The 18,408-nt window shown below is 52.9% G+C and overlaps 1 protein-coding gene across 1 annotated transcript; it reads left to right on the top strand.

Moving 5' to 3' along the window:
• The first annotated feature begins 850 nt into the window (after window positions 1-850).
• On the top strand, window positions 851-17,266 carry LCMT1 (leucine carboxyl methyltransferase 1). The gene is made up of 10 exons (XM_039732330.1): window positions 851-991; window positions 1,494-1,615; window positions 3,576-3,652; window positions 4,437-4,498; window positions 10,593-10,695; window positions 11,968-12,088; window positions 12,789-12,890; window positions 13,545-13,636; window positions 14,791-14,888; window positions 16,486-17,266. Exons 2-10 carry the CDS (start codon window positions 1,589-1,591, stop codon window positions 16,506-16,508), a joined length of 705 nt encoding a protein of 234 aa, XP_039588264.1. The 5' UTR covers window positions 851-991; window positions 1,494-1,588; the 3' UTR covers window positions 16,509-17,266.
• Window positions 17,267-18,408: the final 1,142 nt, after the last annotated feature.

The following is an 18,408-nucleotide window of genomic DNA, read 5'->3' as shown; positions in this document are numbered from 1 at the left end:
CCCCGCATCCGCGCTGGTACCGCCCGCCGGCTGCCGGACTACAACTCCCGGCCCGCCTTGCGCTGCCGCCGCCGCTTCCCAGGCGGGGCGCCGCACCCCGCGCGCTCCCATTGGGCGCCGTGCACGGCCCTGAGCGCACGGGCCAATGGCCGCCGAGTTGCGGCGCGGGCTGCCCAATGAGCGGCGGCGGGGGGTCAGGGCCCGGCCCGGCCCGGCCCGGCTCGGCTCCGGTGTGAGCCCCGGGCAGGAGCGGCTGCTGCTGCCGGGGCTCGTTGCCGGCCGGCCCGCGGGGCAGTGGTCGATCCCTGAGCCGGGAGCCCGCCCGGGGCTCTCCGTGCCCGTGCCCGTCCCGCCGGGATGGGCGCTGCCCGGCACGGTGTCGCTGCCCGGCTCTGTGCTTTGGGCTCGTGGCGGCAGGGCGGTTGTTGGCGGGAGGGTTTTCCTTTGGGAAGCTGTCGTACAAGCCGTGAGTTCTGTTAATCAGAGTGGCACTGTGCTGGAGTGGTGTGTTGGAGCTCTGGAATCCGTGCAAACACCGTGCCATGGAACAGTGGGTAGAAGTACAGCCTCACTTGTGTGCCTGAGGAGCTGGAGGCAGACAGCTCATCTTCTGGGTCCCCCAGGAGGGAATATTTGAGATTTGGGTCTTTGCTCACAAAATTTCATCCAATAATGAAGAGGCCATTAAGGAGATGCATTTTGAATATGGCAACAGCTAAAATTTCTGACTAAACTTTATACAGTCTTTTCATTCAAGTAGTTCCACACATGGAACAGATTTTTAAACCGTGTCTGCATGTGCATACCCAGGGCAGAGGGACTTTCCAGCCTGTGTATCTTTCAGGGTGACTTTTGGGGACCTTATTTCATAATTCTCTCTTTTCCCTGCTGCTGCACAGGTTTGCTGTGAGTGTTGGCTACTGGAAGGACCCTTACATCCAGTATTTTGTGAGACAAGCCAAGGAAAGGAAGGCTCCTGAGATCAACAGAGGCAAGTTGGAACAGGGATGGGGGCACCTTACCTGTCCTGACAAAACCTCTGCACCCTGGGAGTTTTGGGGGGCAGAGAATGTGTGTGAGACAAGGTTTCTTCACAGCAGTAATTCCATCCATGCTGTGTCTGATATTTTAAATATCAATCTGTGAGTCTCTTCCTTTGCTTTCTGAGTTCTGAATGGGCTGTCTCTGTGTGTCCCAGTGCAGAGATCTCCTCAAAGCAATCAGAAATGTTGGTTTGACTCAGGGCAGTTGTGTCTCTGCACGTGTAGAATTATTCTTTTCTGCTGGAGGTGAAACTTGACTAAAACTTCTGTTTGCCCAGGGGGCTGAGTTTTATCAGTGCATGGCGTTTTGTTTGTAATTAGAAAACCAGAAGCCCTCAGGCATCTCAAAAAGAGGCATTGTTGTTCTGCAGACAGCCTGGGGCCCCTCCCGAGTGTTAGATGTGGCCAGTTGTGTGCCAGTGGTGACTGGCAGGTCTGTGTGTGCTGCAGGTTACTATGCTCGTGTGCACGGCGTCAGTCACCTGGTCAAGGCTTTCCTGGAGAAGACAGCATGCAACTGCCAGATTGTCAACCTTGGGGCTGGCATGGACACCCTCTTCTGGAGGCTGAAGGTAACCAGGGCAGCGGGGCTGGGGGCTCCTGAGGGGCTGCCTGGGCTCTGCAGCCTGGCTCTGTCCCCCAGGGCAGCACTGCAGGAGCTCTCACAGCCCCACCACAGCTGGGACCCCTCTGGAGCTCATCCAGGGCAGCCCCTGCGCAGGCAGGGTCACCTGGAGCAGGTGACACAGGACTGGATTGGGATGGCTCCTGGGGGAGGCTCCACACCCTCCCTGGGCAGCTGTTCCAGGCTCTGCCGTGTCAGGGCTCGGCTCTTTCCCCTCTCATGGAAAGAGGTTCTTCCTCCTGTCAGGTGGAACCTGCTGTGTTTTAGTTCCTGGCCATTGCTCCTCATCCTGTCACTGAACAGAGTCTGGCACCATCCTCTGACACCCCTGGGAGGGATTTGTATGGATTGATGGATCCCCTCGCAGCCTTCCCTTCTCCAGACTGGCCAGGCCCAGCTCCTGCAGTCTCTCCTCATCACAGAGATGCTCCAGAGCCCAAATCATCTCTGTGGCTTCTGCTGGACCCTCTCCAGCAGCTCCTTGTCTTTCTTGGGGGTCAGGACTGGACCCTGCAGCTCTCCAGGGACGAGTGAATAGAATAAATTGTATTTATATTCTTGTAAATCCCCTGCCAGGAGCACTCCCTGACCTGCTGCCATGCTTTCTCCACATCCCCTGGGACCCCAGCTGTGAGTTTATTTATGTAAATCATGGAATCACAGAGTGGTTTGGGTTGGAAGTGATCTGGAAAATCATCCAGTGCCAGCCCTGCCATGGCAGGGACACCTGCCACTGTCCCAGGCTGCTCCCAGCCCTGTCCAGCCTGGCCTTGGGCACTGCCAGGGATCCAGGGGCAGCCACAGCTGCTCTGGGCAGCCTGTTCCTTATATAGCACTGTTTGTGTGTGTGTGATTCATGGAAATTCAGTTACTCAGATGTTGTTTGATGGTATCATTCTGGGTGAACACACATCTAAGTGAATTGTCTTCTCGTTAGCATTTACATGGGTAAATTTGGGTCCTGGAGGGAAGCCTGAGGAGCATTTTGCTTGGTCACAGTTTATTGTATTCCATCAGTGGAAGAGAGACAATTCTGATTTATTTTTTTTTTCCTGAGATGTGAAGCTTTTCCCTTACCTGCATTCCTATAAAAGCTCTGCCAATATACTGTTTTGGTAACAGTGATTTAAGAGCTGAAGTGGGGCCTGTAATTCCAGTTGTTTGTCCTTGCAGAGAGCAGGTGTGGTGTAATGAGTGTGCAGAGCTGGGGCAGTTCCTGGAGTGGTGGGTGCTGCTTTCACCTCAGAAACCCACAGCTTGACAGCCAGCACAAAGGGAGAAACCTGGCACAGTTCTCCAGCAGGCTGGAAGTCCTGCCAGCATGGAAGGAAGAGCTCTGCCCTCTGTGGTGTCCAGCAGGCTGGGTGCCTGTGCCCTGGCTGTGGGCTGGGGAGAGCTGCCCTGTGCTCACTGTCTGGGTGAGCCCCTGCAGAACCTTGCTGGCTCTGCCCCAGGAGGCTGTGCTGGAAGTGCTGCTCCGTGCTGTGGCAGTTTGCTGTGCTGTGCCCTCCCACAGCCCAGGACACAGCTGGAGGGTGTGTTTCACTGCCCTGTGCCTGGGGTTAGAGTCCTTCTCCTGGCAGGAGCCATCCCAGCCCCACCTGGTCACATTCCTGTCACCTGCCTGGGCAGGGCTTGCACTGGGTGAGCTCCACAGGTCCCTTCCCACCCCAGCTGTGCTGGTTCTGTGATCACATCCAGTGTAAATCATTTCTTTAGCTCTTAGAGGGCATTGTAATGTCTCTCAGCTGGATTTTAGAGGGTTTAAGCTGTGGGACACTGGTTCAGCACTGTTACAAAGGGCAGTGTAAGCCAAACCAGAACTGTTCAGGATTTGAGGTTCTGTCTTGTCCTGTGCATGTGAAACTCAAGTGTCCCTAATTCTAGTGTCTTCCTGCAATTCCCAGGATGAAAATCTCCTCCCTAAGAAATATTTTGAAGTGGATTTTCCAATGATCGTTGCAAGAAAAATACATAATATCAAGTAAGTGTGAGGCCTGTGTTCAGCTGTGGAGACTGGCTGCCAGTCTGGGCCATTATTGCATCTCTGCTGAGAAACTCTTTGTGTTCTGGGCTGGCAGGGTGGGCAGGGCTGGCACAGGGTGCCAGAGCAGCTGGGGCTGCCCCTGGATCCCTGGCAGTGCCCAGGCCAGGCTGGACAGGGCTTGGGGCACCCTGGGGCTGTGGAGGTGTCCCTGCCATGGCAGGGGGGCACTGGGTGGGCTCTGAGCTCCTTTCCCAAGCCATTCCAGGACTGGAGGTAGAATAAAGGCTCATGGTGCAGGCAGGCTCTGCAGCACTGCCCCAGGCTGCAGAGGGGGTGAGAGGCTTTGGGGAGCCAAGCAGAGCTTGCTGTGTGGCAGGGGCAGTGTCCTGGCACTTGGAGGTGATGAAACCTTCTCTTTCTGTTGAGGACAGCACTGAATTCCCAGATGTGCCTGCTTAGCTGGAGGCAGGCAGCTGCTGCTGCTTGGGAATGTCCTGTTGGAATGAACCATCAGGGTTGTTGAGGACACCTTTTAATTTGCCTGGATTTCTCTTGAAATGTTCTCTCAGAATTGCAGAAATTGTGTATAAAAGTCAGCTCCAGCTCCACCAGACTTGCAAAGGTTTTCCTTTCCAGCAGAGGGCAGAGATATTCCCTCAGCTGCCTTTGGCACACACACAGACACACACACACATATATATATATATGTTAAGAAAAAAGCTGTAAGCACACTGTTCAACAGGCTGAACTGCTCTGAGATGCTTCTTCCTTCTTCCCACAGATCAAAACCTCCCCTGTCAAAACCAATTATGGAATCCCATTCAGGGGACTCTCTTCTAATAGGTGAGTCATCTTCAAACTCAGTCAGTGATGTACTGCAGCACTTTTAAAACTTTTCTGATCATTTTGTTCTGCTATGTGGGCAGGCTTTTAATGTTTGAAATGCTGTTTGGACAGAGAATTGGGAGGGAAAAGAGGCTTTTTTCTTCTCTTACAGACTCCTGCCCATTTGTTCCATGTCATGTTAGAAATGTCTTCTCTTTAAGTGGTTTTATTCTGGCAGAAAGTTGTTGGGTTTTTTCTTTTTCTCTCATATGTAGCTCCTTTTCTGTCACAGGAAAGAAAAAAAGTGCTACAGAGAGGCATGGATACTGGATTAAAATATCTATTGAGTGTTTATCTGCTTTCTGTCTCATTAAGAGCACAAATCTTTACATTTAGCAGAGTTTTCACAGCAGAAACACAGCCTGCACAGTCCAGGCTCCTGAGCCAGGGCTGTTTGTTACATTTCAGTATTAAAGGATAATAACTTCAGGTGTGATGTGGCTGTGCTCTGTTGTTTCTGCCCTCGTTAGGGAACAGCAGGTTGTGTGCTCCCATCCCTGGCAGTGCCCAGGCCAGGCTGGACAGGGCTGGGAGCAGCCTGGGACAGGGGAAGGTGTCCCTGCCATGGCAGGGGTGGCACTGGATGATCTCTAGGGTCCCTCCCAGCCCAAATCATCCTATAATTGTGTATTTGTGTCAGGACTGCACTTGAAAACCTTTTTACCTGTGGAAAATTCCCTGGGCTCCGTTGAGTTCATGTTCTCAGTGCAGGTGCTGAGCTGCAGCAGCTGCCTTGCACAGTTCAGGGGGCAGCAGTCCTGCATCCCCCAGAGTGCTCTGTGTGAGCAGTGGGACCTGGCACAGCCTGCTGTTCCCTGCTGTCACCACGGGGCCCTTCCCTGGCACAGTTCCAGCCCAGCTTTGGGCACATGCTGCAGATTTTACTGCTGCACGTTATTGCTCTTCCCAGCCCTGCAGATGTCCTTCCTAGGGCAGAGCTCTCCCCTGGCCCCTCAGGCCTCCAGAGATGAAGGCCCAGAGTCCAGCTCAGAAAGGGCTCCTGGGGACCCCTGGCTTGCAGGCTGGCCCTGCTGGGGCACATCTGGCCCCAGGGAGAGCTCTGCACCTGCACTGCCCAGAGGCAGCCCTGGCAGTGTCCCTTTGTGTCCCTGAGGAGCTGCAGGCACATCTGGAGCAGCAGAACCCCTGCAGAGCTCTCAGCCTGCCCTGCTGTGACCTGGGCTGTTAGTGGCCACTTCCCCTGCCCTGGGCTGCACTGCTGGGACTGGTTTCTCTGGAGCTGCTCCCCTCTCAGGCTGCGTGTCACAGCTCAGTCACAGCCTGCTGCCAGGCTGGGGGAGGCTCTGCACCGAGGTTTTGGGGTGCAGCAGTGCCCAGGAGGTGTGGAAGGGCTGTGGGACTCCAGTTTGAGCTGAGCCCAGCCACAGGCCAGGCCCCGTGAGAGCCCTGAGAGCTCTGGTTTAAGGATCAGTTAAGGGAGCTGCTTCCTGGGGAAGGGCCAGCAGGAGAGGTGCTGGAATAAATGGATAAATCAAAGAGATGAGCTGAGAGCTCTTACAGGTCTAAAGGGACTTGACAAGGAATTTACTCAGCCTCTGGTTGGGCTGTGCCCTCTCATTTCAAACTCTTCAGCTGGAGGTTGTGGCTGTGCCTCAGATGGCTCCAGGGAAATCCAGGGAGCCCCAAGGCAGCAGGACTGATGTCTCTGCTGGGCATGTCATGGGAGCTGTGACAGCCTTGTGGAACACAGGAATCACGGGATGTGTTGGGAAGGAGTCCTGTGGCCTTTGAAGGGTGAGCTGTGCTTCCAGCTCTGCTGGAGCTCCCTAAACCAACATAGCTGTTGGAAAAGGACATCAGCACAGTGCTTGCTTTTCAAGAACGTGTTTTGACTGTGTCCCATGGCAAAGTGTGCCAGAGAAATGGCACAGTGGTTGTGGGGAAGGAATGGCTCTCATATGGATGAGGAGCTGGGATGGAGGGCGAGCATATGTTGTTCATTTTTGTTATGGAGGAGATGGAGATCTGTGCTTGAGGGTATGTTGTTGTTCAACACTAAGAAAAAATTGGGAAAATAGTGATTAGTAAGTGGCAGCTTGTTGGCAAATCCAAACTCTGAAGAGTGGTAAAGAACTGTAGAAGTATCTTGTGAAATTAGTGACTTGATGATGATTTCAATGTGGATTAATAGAAAGTGATGCACATGGGGGGGAAACAGTTTGTGCCTCACATGTAAATGATTATTGCTGCCTTCCTGCAGGATCTGGGTATTAGAATAAATAGATAGATGAAAGCATGAGCTCAGTAATGGTCCAGAAATACAAAGCAGTTTTAAGTACTTTTGGAAAAAGCTAGAAAACAACTTGGGTGCCAGTGTTAGTAGATGTTTCCTGTCTTTGACTTTTCCCTTTGGAGCTGCTGTTGGCCTCTGGAAGGCTGGGTGTCATCCTGGGGAGGCCTCTGGAGTGTCCTGGTACAGGTGTTAGAGCCTGCAGTGTTCTGGGGTCACCCCCTGGCACAGGAGCAGCAAAGGTTGCTCATTCCTGTGGGGATGTGGGCTGGGATTTTGGAATCCTGTCCTTCCCTGTGCCTGCCTGCCCACATCAGGCACACTCCTGCCTCTGGTGCACCAGGAATGTTTAGGTGTTTGGAATTTTGGCTGAGTTGTGCTGATATGGAGGGACATCCAGGTCCTCTCTCTGCTGCTCTGCTCACCCTGCTGTTGTCACACCGTGCCTGTTCATTGTGTGCCTCTCAGCCTTCTGCCCTGGCCAGCTTGGTTCTTTCAGCTTCCTCCATCCCCAGAGCTTCTTGTGGCCCAGTGTGGGTGTCAGGGGACTTGCAGGGCTGGCCCTGGGCCTCCAGGACAGGCTGGGAGCGTGCGGTGCTGCTGGGCTGGTGGGGTGAAGCTGGGCTGGGGCAGAGCAGCGTGCAGGGCAGGCTGCAGGGGCTGCTGCTTTCAGAAGCTGCACACATACCTGAGCATGAAAATCCTGATGAAATCACTTGCAGTCAATGGTATCCTGCATGCTGGCTCTTGGAACAGCTCCAGGAAATTGTTGCATTAATGTGAGAAGAGAGCAAGAGAAGAAAGCTGAGCTCTTGAGGCAGAGGCAGAGCTTGGTGTGCCTGGAGGCTGCAGTGCTGCCCCAGCAGCTGGGTTAGGGCAGCAGGAGGGCCTGGGGCCTCCCTCCAGCACAGCAGCAGTTCTGACACAGCTGGGAAGAAAAGATTCTATGTGCTGAGGTCAAAAGGCAACTACAAGCAGCTCCTGCTAATATTCAGTTACTACAAGCTTGTCTTGTTCTATGCCTGTGGGATCTGAACCACTTGTGTTGTTGCCTGTGGGCCAGAGTCAGGGAAAATAACCACAGGTGTGTGCCCAGGGCAGAGCATTCTCTACTGGATATCCCTGGAGAGCTGAACCTGTGCCAGGGCTGGGGTAGGTGGGGCGGGGGCTCATCTTTCCCCCATTCTCCATTCCCTCCCTTGTATTTCTGCAATTAAATCTGAGCTTGGTGTTTCTCACACCTTCATTTCAGCCATGTTCAGAGAGAATCGTTGTACATGAGTGTGAGCATCACACAGATCCCCAGGGCAGCTCTAGGGGAGAGCACCAACCAACAGCCTCACTAAAAACCAGCACGAGCTGCTGTGCCTGCTAGGAATTAGTGTCTGGAACATGGAATTTGCAGTGCCTGAAGCCACCAAGTGTCACTGGCTGTGGGCAGCTGGCCTGAGTCACAGCCCTGCAGTGAGAGTGAGCAGAGGGCTGTGAACATGCACCCAGAATCAATTCAGGTAAAACAAGCTCCTGTTCCTCACAAGAAATCAATGGGCACCACGTGACTGTGCTGCCAAGCTGGACCTCGGTTTTGCTTTTCCAGCTGCCCTGTGGATGGCAGGAATTGTAAAATCCATTTGCAGCAGGGCTGCTCACCTTGGGCAGCAGATTGCTCACTCTGTACTGCCCAGAGCATCCTGAGTGCTCAGGGACCCTCAGGGAGCACCCCAGTCCAGCCCCTCCCTGCACAGCACAGCCCCAAGAGCCTCCAGCTCTGCAGGAGTTGGTGCCAGGCCCTGTCCCAGCAGTTTTTGGGATGTTTGTGGGTGGATGTTGTCTCCAGGCTGGGGACAGGGGCACTCCCAGCTGCCCCTGCCCTGCTCTCAGTGTGTGTTTGCTCCCTAAGGGGAGGTGCTGGGGCAGTTGAAGCTTGCCTAGTTCAGTATGATCAGACTGAAAAGGGGGAAATTCAGTGACATACTGAGGAGAGATCCTTCCCTGGCAGGGTGGGCAGGCCCTGGCACAGGTGCCCAGAGCAGCTGTGGCTGCCCCTGGATCCCTGGCAGTGCCCAAGGCCAGGCTGGAGCAGCCTGGGACAGTGGGAGGTGTCCCTGCCCATGGCAGGGTGGCACTGGATGGGCTCTGTGGTCCCTTCCACCCCAAACCAATTCAGGGTTTTGTGATAAAAATGCTCCAGTCAGTGAGGTGTGAGCAAAGCACGCTTACTTCCACCTTGGAGTGTTTGTGCTCCTTCTCTCCTGATCACTTAAAAAGTTTTGTGGTTTATTTCTGGCTTTTATTTCTGTTCTTTGTGGATGTATTTGTGTGACCCAGCCTCCGAGGCTGGACAGGGAGCTGGCATTAATTCCCTACTAATTGTGGTGGCTGACGCTCGCTGTGCCGTATCCAGGGACAGAAACCAATCCCTATTTAAACACTTCCCTGTGTGTGGTGGGGTTTTTGGGTGGCTTTTTTTGATGCCATTATCATGGCCTTGATGTAATCACTTAAATAGAAGGGTGTGGGAAGTAGTAAAGCTATTACAGAACATGCACATGGAAAAAGCCTTGACTCAAAATGTTGAATCATTCAACATGCTGCACAACTTTTTTTTTTCTCTCTTTTCTTCCCTTGTAACTCTCTTTCTGAACTGTTTCTGATTCCTGGATCTGCTCCCAAGTGTTGCTGGAATGGCAGCTATTTTCCTTGCTAGTGGCACTTCCAGGGAGTTGAAAAGCAAGCAGAGGTGCATCCTCTGGGGTGTTTGGTCACTGCTGGTCATGGCTGGGCAAACCCACACTTGGCCCCAGTTGTTTTGCTCCCCTCTCCTGAAATGGAAGCCCCTTTCATGCTGCCCCTTCAGCCAGCTCTCTGCTCACTCAGCCTGTGCCAGGGCAGGCTCAGGCTGGACATCAGGAGGAATTTCTCCATGGACAGGGTGGCCAGGCACTGGAAGGGGCTGCCCAGGGAGCTTTGAGTCCCCTCCAGAGCCATCCCAGTATTCTGCAGGACGTTGGCTCTGCCTGGGTGTCATGGAGCACTTGGGAGGTGCCTCCTGTGGGCACTGGGCTCCTCTGGGTGCCCTCATTGCTGCTGGGTGTCAGAGTCACTGATGGCCAGAGGCTCTGCTGCCTGCTCCCAGCTGGGCCAGGGTGGCAGGGCCTCCTTGGACTCTGCATTTGTCCCTCCTTCGTGCTGGGGAGCATCCACAGGCTCCTGGTGTATCCCAGGGGAATATCAGCAAAATCAGAATACCTTCTGTCATTTGACTCTTTCTTAAATAGCACCACTAAATCATACCAAAAGGCTAAATGATACCTTCTTTTTGCCCCAAGTCTCTGGCTGCTCCCCATATTTATTATATAACTACATATGCAGTTAATTTGTATAGCTGTATCTGTTAATATTTGAAATATTGTCACCTAGCTTAGTTTTTCCGAAATTGATGTACTTTTATCTAGTTCCTATGTGCATACATTGGGCCATCTAAGAAGACTCCCCAAACAAAACAAAAACCCAGCCTTTAATCTTGCCATTTTCCTTCTCTCTGCATTGCTGGAAACCATGGTAACAGCTGGGCTAACCTCTCTGCATGGCTGCAGAGGGAGAGGAGCTCAGTGCAGGGTCTGGTGGTGATGGAGCACTGCAAAACACAGCCAGGAGGGGAATTCAGGTTCAAAAAGAAGAGTTTGCTGCTCACAGCTGGGTGTAACAGAGCAGACTGGGCTCCAGCCCTGTGCTCCCCTGCAGGGGTTGTGGTTCCTAACTGCACCTCCCTCTCAGCTGTCCCTCCACCTGTGCTTGCAGATTCCCACAGCCTGGACTCCAGCCGCTACTCCATCGTGGGAGCAGACCTCCGCTCCTCCCCAGATCTGGAGGACAAGCTGAAGAAGCATGGCTTGGATACACAGTGAGATCACAGGGCTTTAGTTGGCTTCTTGTGGGGGTTTTTTTTTGGTTGTTTTTTTTTTTTTTTTTTTTTTGGGGGGGCCCATTGGCTTTTTGTGGGTTTTTTTTTTGGTTTTTTTTTTCAGTGGGGGCTCGGGGATGCCCTGGGCCAGGCTGGGCAGGGCTTGGAGCTGGGACAGTGGGAGCTGTCCCTGCCGGGGCAGGGGTTGCACTGGCTGGGCTCTGTGATCCCTCCAAACCCAAACCATCCCAGGATTCTGAATTTCTGAGTTTTAGCTCTGTAATCCTTTTCTGTGGCCTCCTCTCATACCCCTGTTGTTTCCTAAACATTGTGGTGGGGCTGCAGTGGAGTCCTTGGGATGTGAATGCCAAAGCTCCCCTGGGGTTCTCTTGTTCAACACGAGGCTTTGGGGGGGCAGGAGTTGAGTTCTGAGTGGATGATGGACAGACCTTTCAAATGGAAGCAATATAAATAGCAGCGATCTGGCTGGGTGGGAGAGAGCATATGGGGAAGCAGAATGCATCAAATTGCCATTTAATTCTTTACACTTCCATCCTCTGAAATGTTGCCTTGCTTGCCTACATTGCTGCTCCTTGTGGAATTTCTCCTGCTTCTAGTGACTTTTTTTCCCCTTTCATTCCAGCAATTAAAAGCAAACTCAATAATTGTGAAGAAAATCACTTGTGTAGATGTCTATTTTTGTTGTTTTGTGGATGGAGGGGGAAGAGGCAACGTGCAAACTATAGATTACATTTTGTTAGATAATAATATGTGAAGATTGTTTTACAGATACTGAACAAATTTGTCTAATTAAAATTCTTCCTAGAACTTTTTTGAAGAGAAAACTTTTTTTTTTCTATTTGTAATTAATGCCTGAATTCACTGATCTCCACAAGACTGTGAGCTGTGTGTACAGGGCACAATGGTCCTGCAAAGGGAATTTTAACACACCCCAGTTCCTGCTGTAGAGAGGACTCACAGAATGCACAAGGTTCTGTGCTCAGGGCTGGCTTTTGGGGAGATTGATCCCTGAAATCTCTGGTTCACAACCACAGGAGTCTCTGTGGTTCATTAATTCACAGCTGCCAGAAAGCCCAGTTTGAGTCAATGTGATGGAGAGATTTCATTCAGTCTTCAGTGTCTAGTTCATAAAAGATGGAGCTCTTTCAGGAAATTGTGCAGACATGAAGTGACTTGCTTGCTCACAGTCCTTAGCAGATTTTTCTTGTTCTTGTGCTGGAAATCATGTTCTGCTCTGGTTCTGTTTTACAGTTTGCCAACGCTGCTGGTGGCCGAGTGTGTGCTGGTTTACATGACCCCCCAGCAGTCTGCAAACCTGCTCAAGTGGGCAGCAAGCACCTTCCCCGTGGCCATGGTTATCAATTATGAGCAGGTAAAACCCAAGGGGCATTTTTAGACCTGCATTGTTGTCATTCAAATTGCTCTCGTAGGTGGGAGTTGCTGAGGAATGAGAGTGGGCCATGTCCTTTTGTAGGAACAGCAGTTTCTGCTGAATTTCTGGAGTAATGTGTTTTAACTTGCAGCTTGCTTAGCTCATTGTAGAGAAAATACAGCTATTCTGAAAGACAATTTCTGAACTATGTTGAAGTAAAATAATTGAGACTTAATCCATACGTGGAGAAAAAACCATAGAATATTGATTTGGCTAAAGCAGAGCAGAAAGAAACGGTGCTGAGTGCTGGCTCTGGCTGTATCACATTACATAATTACCTCTGTGTTCTCTGGCAAAGTGGAGCAGAAATCACATCAGCACGAACTCTGTTTCTCCCTGTGCAAGTGAAGCACTGCCTCGGGGGAGCTGGGTGGCTGCAGGATTTATGACAGGCTCTCCCAAGCTGTAAATGGCTGCTGGGGAGCCGAGCAGGGTGCTGGGAGCTGAGGCAGCTGTGCTGCCAGCCCCGTGTCCCTGCGGGCAGTGCCACTGTCCCCCTGGCACTGGGCTCTCCTGGGCAGTGAGAGCTGCTGTCAGCTGTGCCACTCACGGGCACCCCGTGTGACCCAGGCAGTGCCAGGGCTCAGGCAGGCTCTGCTGTGCTGGGAAGGGACCGTTTCTGTCCCCTTGTGCCCCCCAGGTGAACATGAGGGACCGCTTTGGGCAGATCATGATCGAGAACCTGCAGCGCCGGCACTGCAACCTGGCTGGGGTGGAGCTCTGCAGCTCCCTGGACTCCCAGGTAGGGGCACAGGGCTGCTCTGAGCTTTGCTGACCTGCCTGTGAGTTCTCAGTATGCCCTGGGGGCTCAGCAGGGCCAGGGCAGGGTGGGGCAAGCACTGAGCCCTTTGCTGGCCACTGGGGTCGGGGCATGCTTTGGTTTGGCAGGGACTGTGGAGCCCACCCAGTGCCACCCTGCCATGGCAGGGACACTTCCACTGGCCCAGGGGGCTCCAAGCCCTGTCCATCCTGGTCTGGGCACTGCCAGGGATCCAGGGGCAGCCCCAGCTGCTCTGGGCACCTGTGCCAGAGCCTCACACCCTCCCAGGGAACAGTTCCCAGTCTCCCACCCCTCCCTGCCCTCTGGCAGTGGGAGCCATTCCCTGTGTCCCTTGTAATCAGTCTCTCTCCATGTTTCTTGTTGGCTCCTTCAGGTCCTGGCAGGCCACAGTTAGGTCAGGCCAGAGCTTCTCTCTGCTGCTGAATGTCAGTGGCTGCACAAACCTGGGCAGAGCAGCCCTGCCTGGCCCTGCAGAGATCAGCAGCACACACTTAGGGAAGAGTTTGGGAGCCCTTCAGAGGACAGGTCAAGCACTGCCCAGTGAGATCCTTCGGGGCAGAGCTGTGCTCTGGTGCTTCCCCTGGGGGCCTGTGAAAGCTGTGCTTTGCTCTCCAGAGGGAAAGGCTGCTGCAGAGTGGCTGGGAGAACGCCCGTGCCGTGGATATGATGAAGGTGTACAGCTTCCTGCCACAGGCTGACGTCAAAAGGTACCCCCCCTGCACCCCAGAGCCATCCTCACGTGCCATTTCCAAGGTCCTTGCCACGCGTGGGCTCCCCTGGTGGAGCAGAGCAGGCTGCCCAGGGGACACAGCACTCCTGAGGCTCTGCAGAGCCTCCAGGGCAATGCCTGGGCTGATGGTGCAGAGCGTGAACTGCCAGGAGCAGGCTGGGAGCAGCGATGGCTGCTTTGGGTGTGACAGAAGGCATCTCCTGACAGAAATTTGCAGCTGGGAGATGCCACAGAAATGCTGTGCTGAGTTTTTGCAGTCCCCAGAATGTTCCTTGTGAAGATTTTGGCTGGGGTTAAACCACGAGATGTTGAAATCATGAGGGGGAGACTGCTGGGTCTGCAGAACTCAGAGCAGGGACTAAAGGCTGTTAAACACTCACTACCCTGCCTGGATTTTGTTAATGTTCCTGCATTAAATGCTAAACAGTGGGAAATTTTGAGGAGTAACTTCTTAGGGATATAATGTGAAATGTGAACTGCTGTGAGTCATTCATAGGGGGAATTAGCTGAGCAAGTTACCTTGGTCAAAATCTTCACCTATGGGGGTTTCTCAGAGCCTGGAACTGAACAGGTGAGAGTGGAAATCAGAGGTGGTTTAAATAGGAACAGGGATGTGTGGTGGGACCATATGGCACTGGTGGAGACACAGAGCTCGTGCTTTCTCTGCAGCATTTTTGGCTACCTCGGATCTGTTCAGCTCCTTGCACTTGTTCCACATGCCAGGAAATAGGGTTATGTAAACTCTGTCCTCCAGAATCTCTGAGGCAAATGCTTTTTCTTCAGAAAAGTCTTTCCCAGAGTGCTCCTCTGCAGCACTTCACACCTGGCAGTGCATTGAGGAACTTCTGCCCCTTGGAGCCTCAGCAGCAGCCCTGGTATTTGTGAGGAGTTACACAGATGAGTCCTGGACAGGAATTCCAGGGATGAGGAGCTGGAAGCAGCCTGGGGGTCACTTGTTCCATGCATTGGCAGGGGTGGGACCAGTGGTGGCATCATGGACAATACCTGTAATTATTCCCTGGAGAGCTAATTGCCTTTCTGGCCATAGTTCTCACTCCCATGGAGTGAAAATTCAGTAAAAACTCTGCTGAGAATCCAGCTCAAATCCCGACCTTTATTTTATTCCTACAGAATAGAAGCCCTTGAATTCCTGGATGAAAAGGAACTGTTTGAGCAGCTCATGCAGCACTACTGCATCTGCTGGGCTTCCAAGGACAGCAGCAACCTGGGTAATGCTCTCCTGCCCCTGGGGGTGATCCTGCCCTGGAGATGTCCTGGGGAGGGCTGGGCTGGGCTGTATCCCCAGGGGTGCTCAGAGCCCCCTGTGCCAGGGCTCTGCTGCTCCTTTGGGGCTTTATGGCCTCCAAGTGGGAAGCCTGTCCAGTACAGGGGAGTTGGAATTTTTCCACCAGAAGATGCCGTATGGGTTCCTTTAAATAACTGCCTGCTTTATCCCATCAGTGCTAATTGAAAGGTTTACAAATCCATGCATGGGAAGTGCCATATGGGCACACGGTATATGAAGGCACAGTGTCCTGACAACACAAAAATAAATTTGTATTACTTATCCCAGCTTCTCTGCACTGTCCCCATTTGCAGCCATCTGACACTGAAGTTTTCCACACTGCTTTCTCCCTGGGGAAAAATATTCCCTCTGAAATGAACTCTTCTACCTGTTCCTTTTGTTCCTAAAATTCTGTCTCTCCTGGACTGGAATTTCTGTGAGAGAGAGACTTGATTTAGGCTTTCTGTAGCATTTGGATGTTGCTGCTGCTCAAGAGATGATAAAATGAGGGGAGCTGTTGCTTGGCTGAAGCATGGATGGCCACAGCCTGTATTTGTCCAGATTAGAAAGACAACTCTGTTGCAGTCAGTTTGTCTCTACTTCTGGCTGCAATTTCAGGGACTTCAGTCTTTCCAGAAAAACTCTGCCTGCCACTTAAATCATTTCCTCCCCTTCATCCTCTCTGCCCTTTCCCTGCTCCTGACTGAGTATCCAAGAGCAGATTTTATTTATTGACTGTTCCTCAGCAAATGGGAATAGATTTGGTCTCTGCAGCCTGGCTGGGCAGCACAGCCTCTGACAGAGCTGCTAAAAGGAGATCTTCAAATAAAAACTGGTAAAAGGAGCTCTTCAACACCCTGCTGCTGCTGCTGTGACAGAGCTGCTGCCTTGTGCTGGTGCTCCTGCATCTCCAGAGTTGTGAGCTGCAGACCCCCTTTCTACACTGCATTTCTTCAGGCTGAGCAGTGGTGACTGTAACAGCCTGGTTTGGAGGAGCTGGGGCCCAAAGGCTCAGGTGTTCACAGCAGCCCCAGTCTGGGGCTCTCAGCTCTGCTCTGTGCTGTGATTAGTGAAAATACAGCTCAGGGTGTGAGGTTGGGGTGTCTCAGCAGTTACAGGAGACACTGATCTCAGGGGTGATAATCAAGTGTCCAGTGGACATGGCCTGGGTGTGCCTTAGTCTGAAGCAGGGCTTTTTTATCCTGAGTGAATTTACTGCCCTCATGAATGGCACCTTCCCCTGCTTTATCTTCCTGGTTTCATGGGCAGACCCTGAGGTTCCTGAACATTGCCATGAATAATTCCAGCGCCTCTGCAAATTGACTTCATTAAATTAATTGCTGCATCACAATCAAAAAAGGGTTTAAAAGTACAGCCCAACCTGTTTCCTGCTTTCCTCACACCAAATCCTTCATGTTTAAGTTTAAAAATACGAAATAACTCTGAAAGCATCTCCCCTGCTGTATGTAAGGACCCTGGTGCAGCGAGGGTAAGAACAAACCCTCCTTCCTTGCCCCAAATCCCTCTTTGTCTTCCCACAGGTCTGGCAGACATCGACTTCTGAGGGCTGCAGGGAGGGAGCCCTGGGGAGCCCAGGGCTGGGGCCAGGACGTGGAGAGGATGGGATTTGCACGTGGCAGCCCCAGCTGGGGCTGGGACACTCGTGGTGCTGCTGCTGGGGACGGGCCTGCTGCCCCTGGGGGATCCAGGGAGCAATTTCTGTGAGCAGGACTGGGCCCAGCTGTTCAACGGTGGGCTCGCACAAGGTGTCAGTAACTCCTGTTCAAAGCTTGCCTTCCTTGGCCTAGCACTGCAAGGCAGGTGTGTTTGGGTTCCTTGATTTCCCTCTCGTGTGTTTTTGTGGCTGTGTAACCCGTGTTTGTGGCAGGCAGCTGGGGGTGCCTGGCAGGAGGGGGTTTGTGCATTTCTGTTCTGTTCAGGTCTCATGTTGGTGCAGTGTCACCGTGCTGGCTCCTGCAGGCTTCACTGCCCCGCAGGGCTCTCACTGCTGGGAGCTCCTGGAGGGGAGGCTGCAGAGGAGGGCCCTGACTGTTCAGTGATGTACAGGAAACTGGAAAATAGACCTGATTTAACTGGGAAGGGCTTGGCTTGAGGTTTCAGCACTGGCATGCTGAAGAAGGAAATTTATCTCAATTTGCACTGCTTCTGGTAGTATCTTTACACCAGTTCCTCCTCTCTTTCCCCTTAAAAGAAGCAAAACAAAATCCCAACAGCAATGAAAGCCCTTGTCCTGTTGTTTGAAATTGAATCTTGCAACCTTCCTATGAGGAAAACCAATAAATGTTTAGTATTTGTAATTTGTCTCTGTCTTCCTTGCTAGAAATGACTGCTTTCTATCTGGTTTAGTGACATTTTCCTCTCACCCAATGCCTCACCAGGAGTATTTTTTAAGCAGTTGCTGGCAGTGTCCCAGGGCTTGGAGCAGCCTGGGGCAGGGGAAGGTGTCCCTGCCATGGCAGGGGTGGCACTGGGTGGGCTCTGAGGTCCCTCCAGCCCTTTCTGGGATCCTGTGGGATCCTTCAGGGATTAAAAATGAGCCCAATCCCCCACCCAGCAGTGCCCCACAGCCCCTCTGCCCTGCAGGGCCGTCCTGAGCAGTCCCCAATGCCCAGAGGCACCACCCTGTCCTGCTTTCTTGGGAATTCAGTGAGGAATTCCGAGTTGCATGAAAGCCCATCTGCTATCAGTTGAATTTTGGCCAGACCCCCTCTGGCCCCGTGTTCCCTGAGCCCCCTGCAGCATCTCCCTGAGTGGGAGCCAAGCTGGAGTTGTACCTGCCCTGGAACATCCCAATTGTTCCTTTGGAGCTGCTTCCCCTGGGAACACCCCCTGAGCTGCTGCAGTTTTCCTCTCAGAGGCTTGGAGCACAGCTCACTGCAGGGCTGTCCTGGGCTCCATCAGTCTTTTGTGTCTTTTTGTCATGATTTCATCCCTTTGTGTTTGGGAATAATGGCTCAGCTAGCGTGAGGCAGATCCTGGTGCTCATCAGTGCTATTTTGGGTGCCTGTGTGCTCTGCAGCCCTGGAGCATCCCTGCTGCCCTGGGAGGGGAGGCAGCACGGTGCCCCTGCCCTGCTGCAGCCTGCCTTCCCCTCCCAGCTCCTCAGCATCCAGCTGGGAGAGGGGAATCTGCTGCCAAGGCTCTGCCAGCGTCTGCTGGGTGCTGCCAGCAGTGCTGGGAAATTGGGTCACCTTGTGCTCCAGGGTTCCAGCAGCACTGAAGGAACCCGGTCCCGGGGAGCTGGGGGAGGACAGGGTGGGCAGCCCGGGCTCAGGGTTGTGCTGGCTGGAACAGATCAATAAACCCTTCACCCCTCTGGGGAATGTTTGGGTGTGCAGGGTGCTGCTGGCTCAGGAAGCTTTTGCAGGCAGGAGAGGCTCCAGCTCTGCCCTGTGCTGCTGCTGCCGGGGATGTGTGACCCTGCAGGTGCCCTGCCTCTCTGC

This window comes from Passer montanus, unplaced genomic scaffold (assembly GCF_014805655.1).
Source record: "Passer montanus isolate IOZ18808 unplaced genomic scaffold, ASM1480565v1 scaffold8, whole genome shotgun sequence".
NCBI lineage: Eukaryota > Metazoa > Chordata > Aves > Passeriformes > Passeridae > Passer > Passer montanus.
Note: the sequence above shows the minus strand (reverse complement) of the source record. Positions and strands in the feature narration are given on the sequence as shown.

What these genes read in the sequence shown, in the direction of transcription:
- LCMT1 (XM_039732330.1), top strand. Translation starts at nt 1,589, where the DNA reads ATGGACACCCTCTTCTGGAGGCTGAAG. An exon ending in AAGCATGGCTTGGATACACA is followed by an intron (nt 10,696 to 11,967) that starts GTGAGATCACAG and finishes TCTGTTTTACAG; the next exon opens with TTTGCCAACGCTGCTGGTGG. An exon ending in TGGTTATCAATTATGAGCAG is followed by an intron (nt 12,089 to 12,788) that starts GTAAAACCCAAG and finishes TGTGCCCCCCAG; the next exon opens with GTGAACATGAGGGACCGCTT.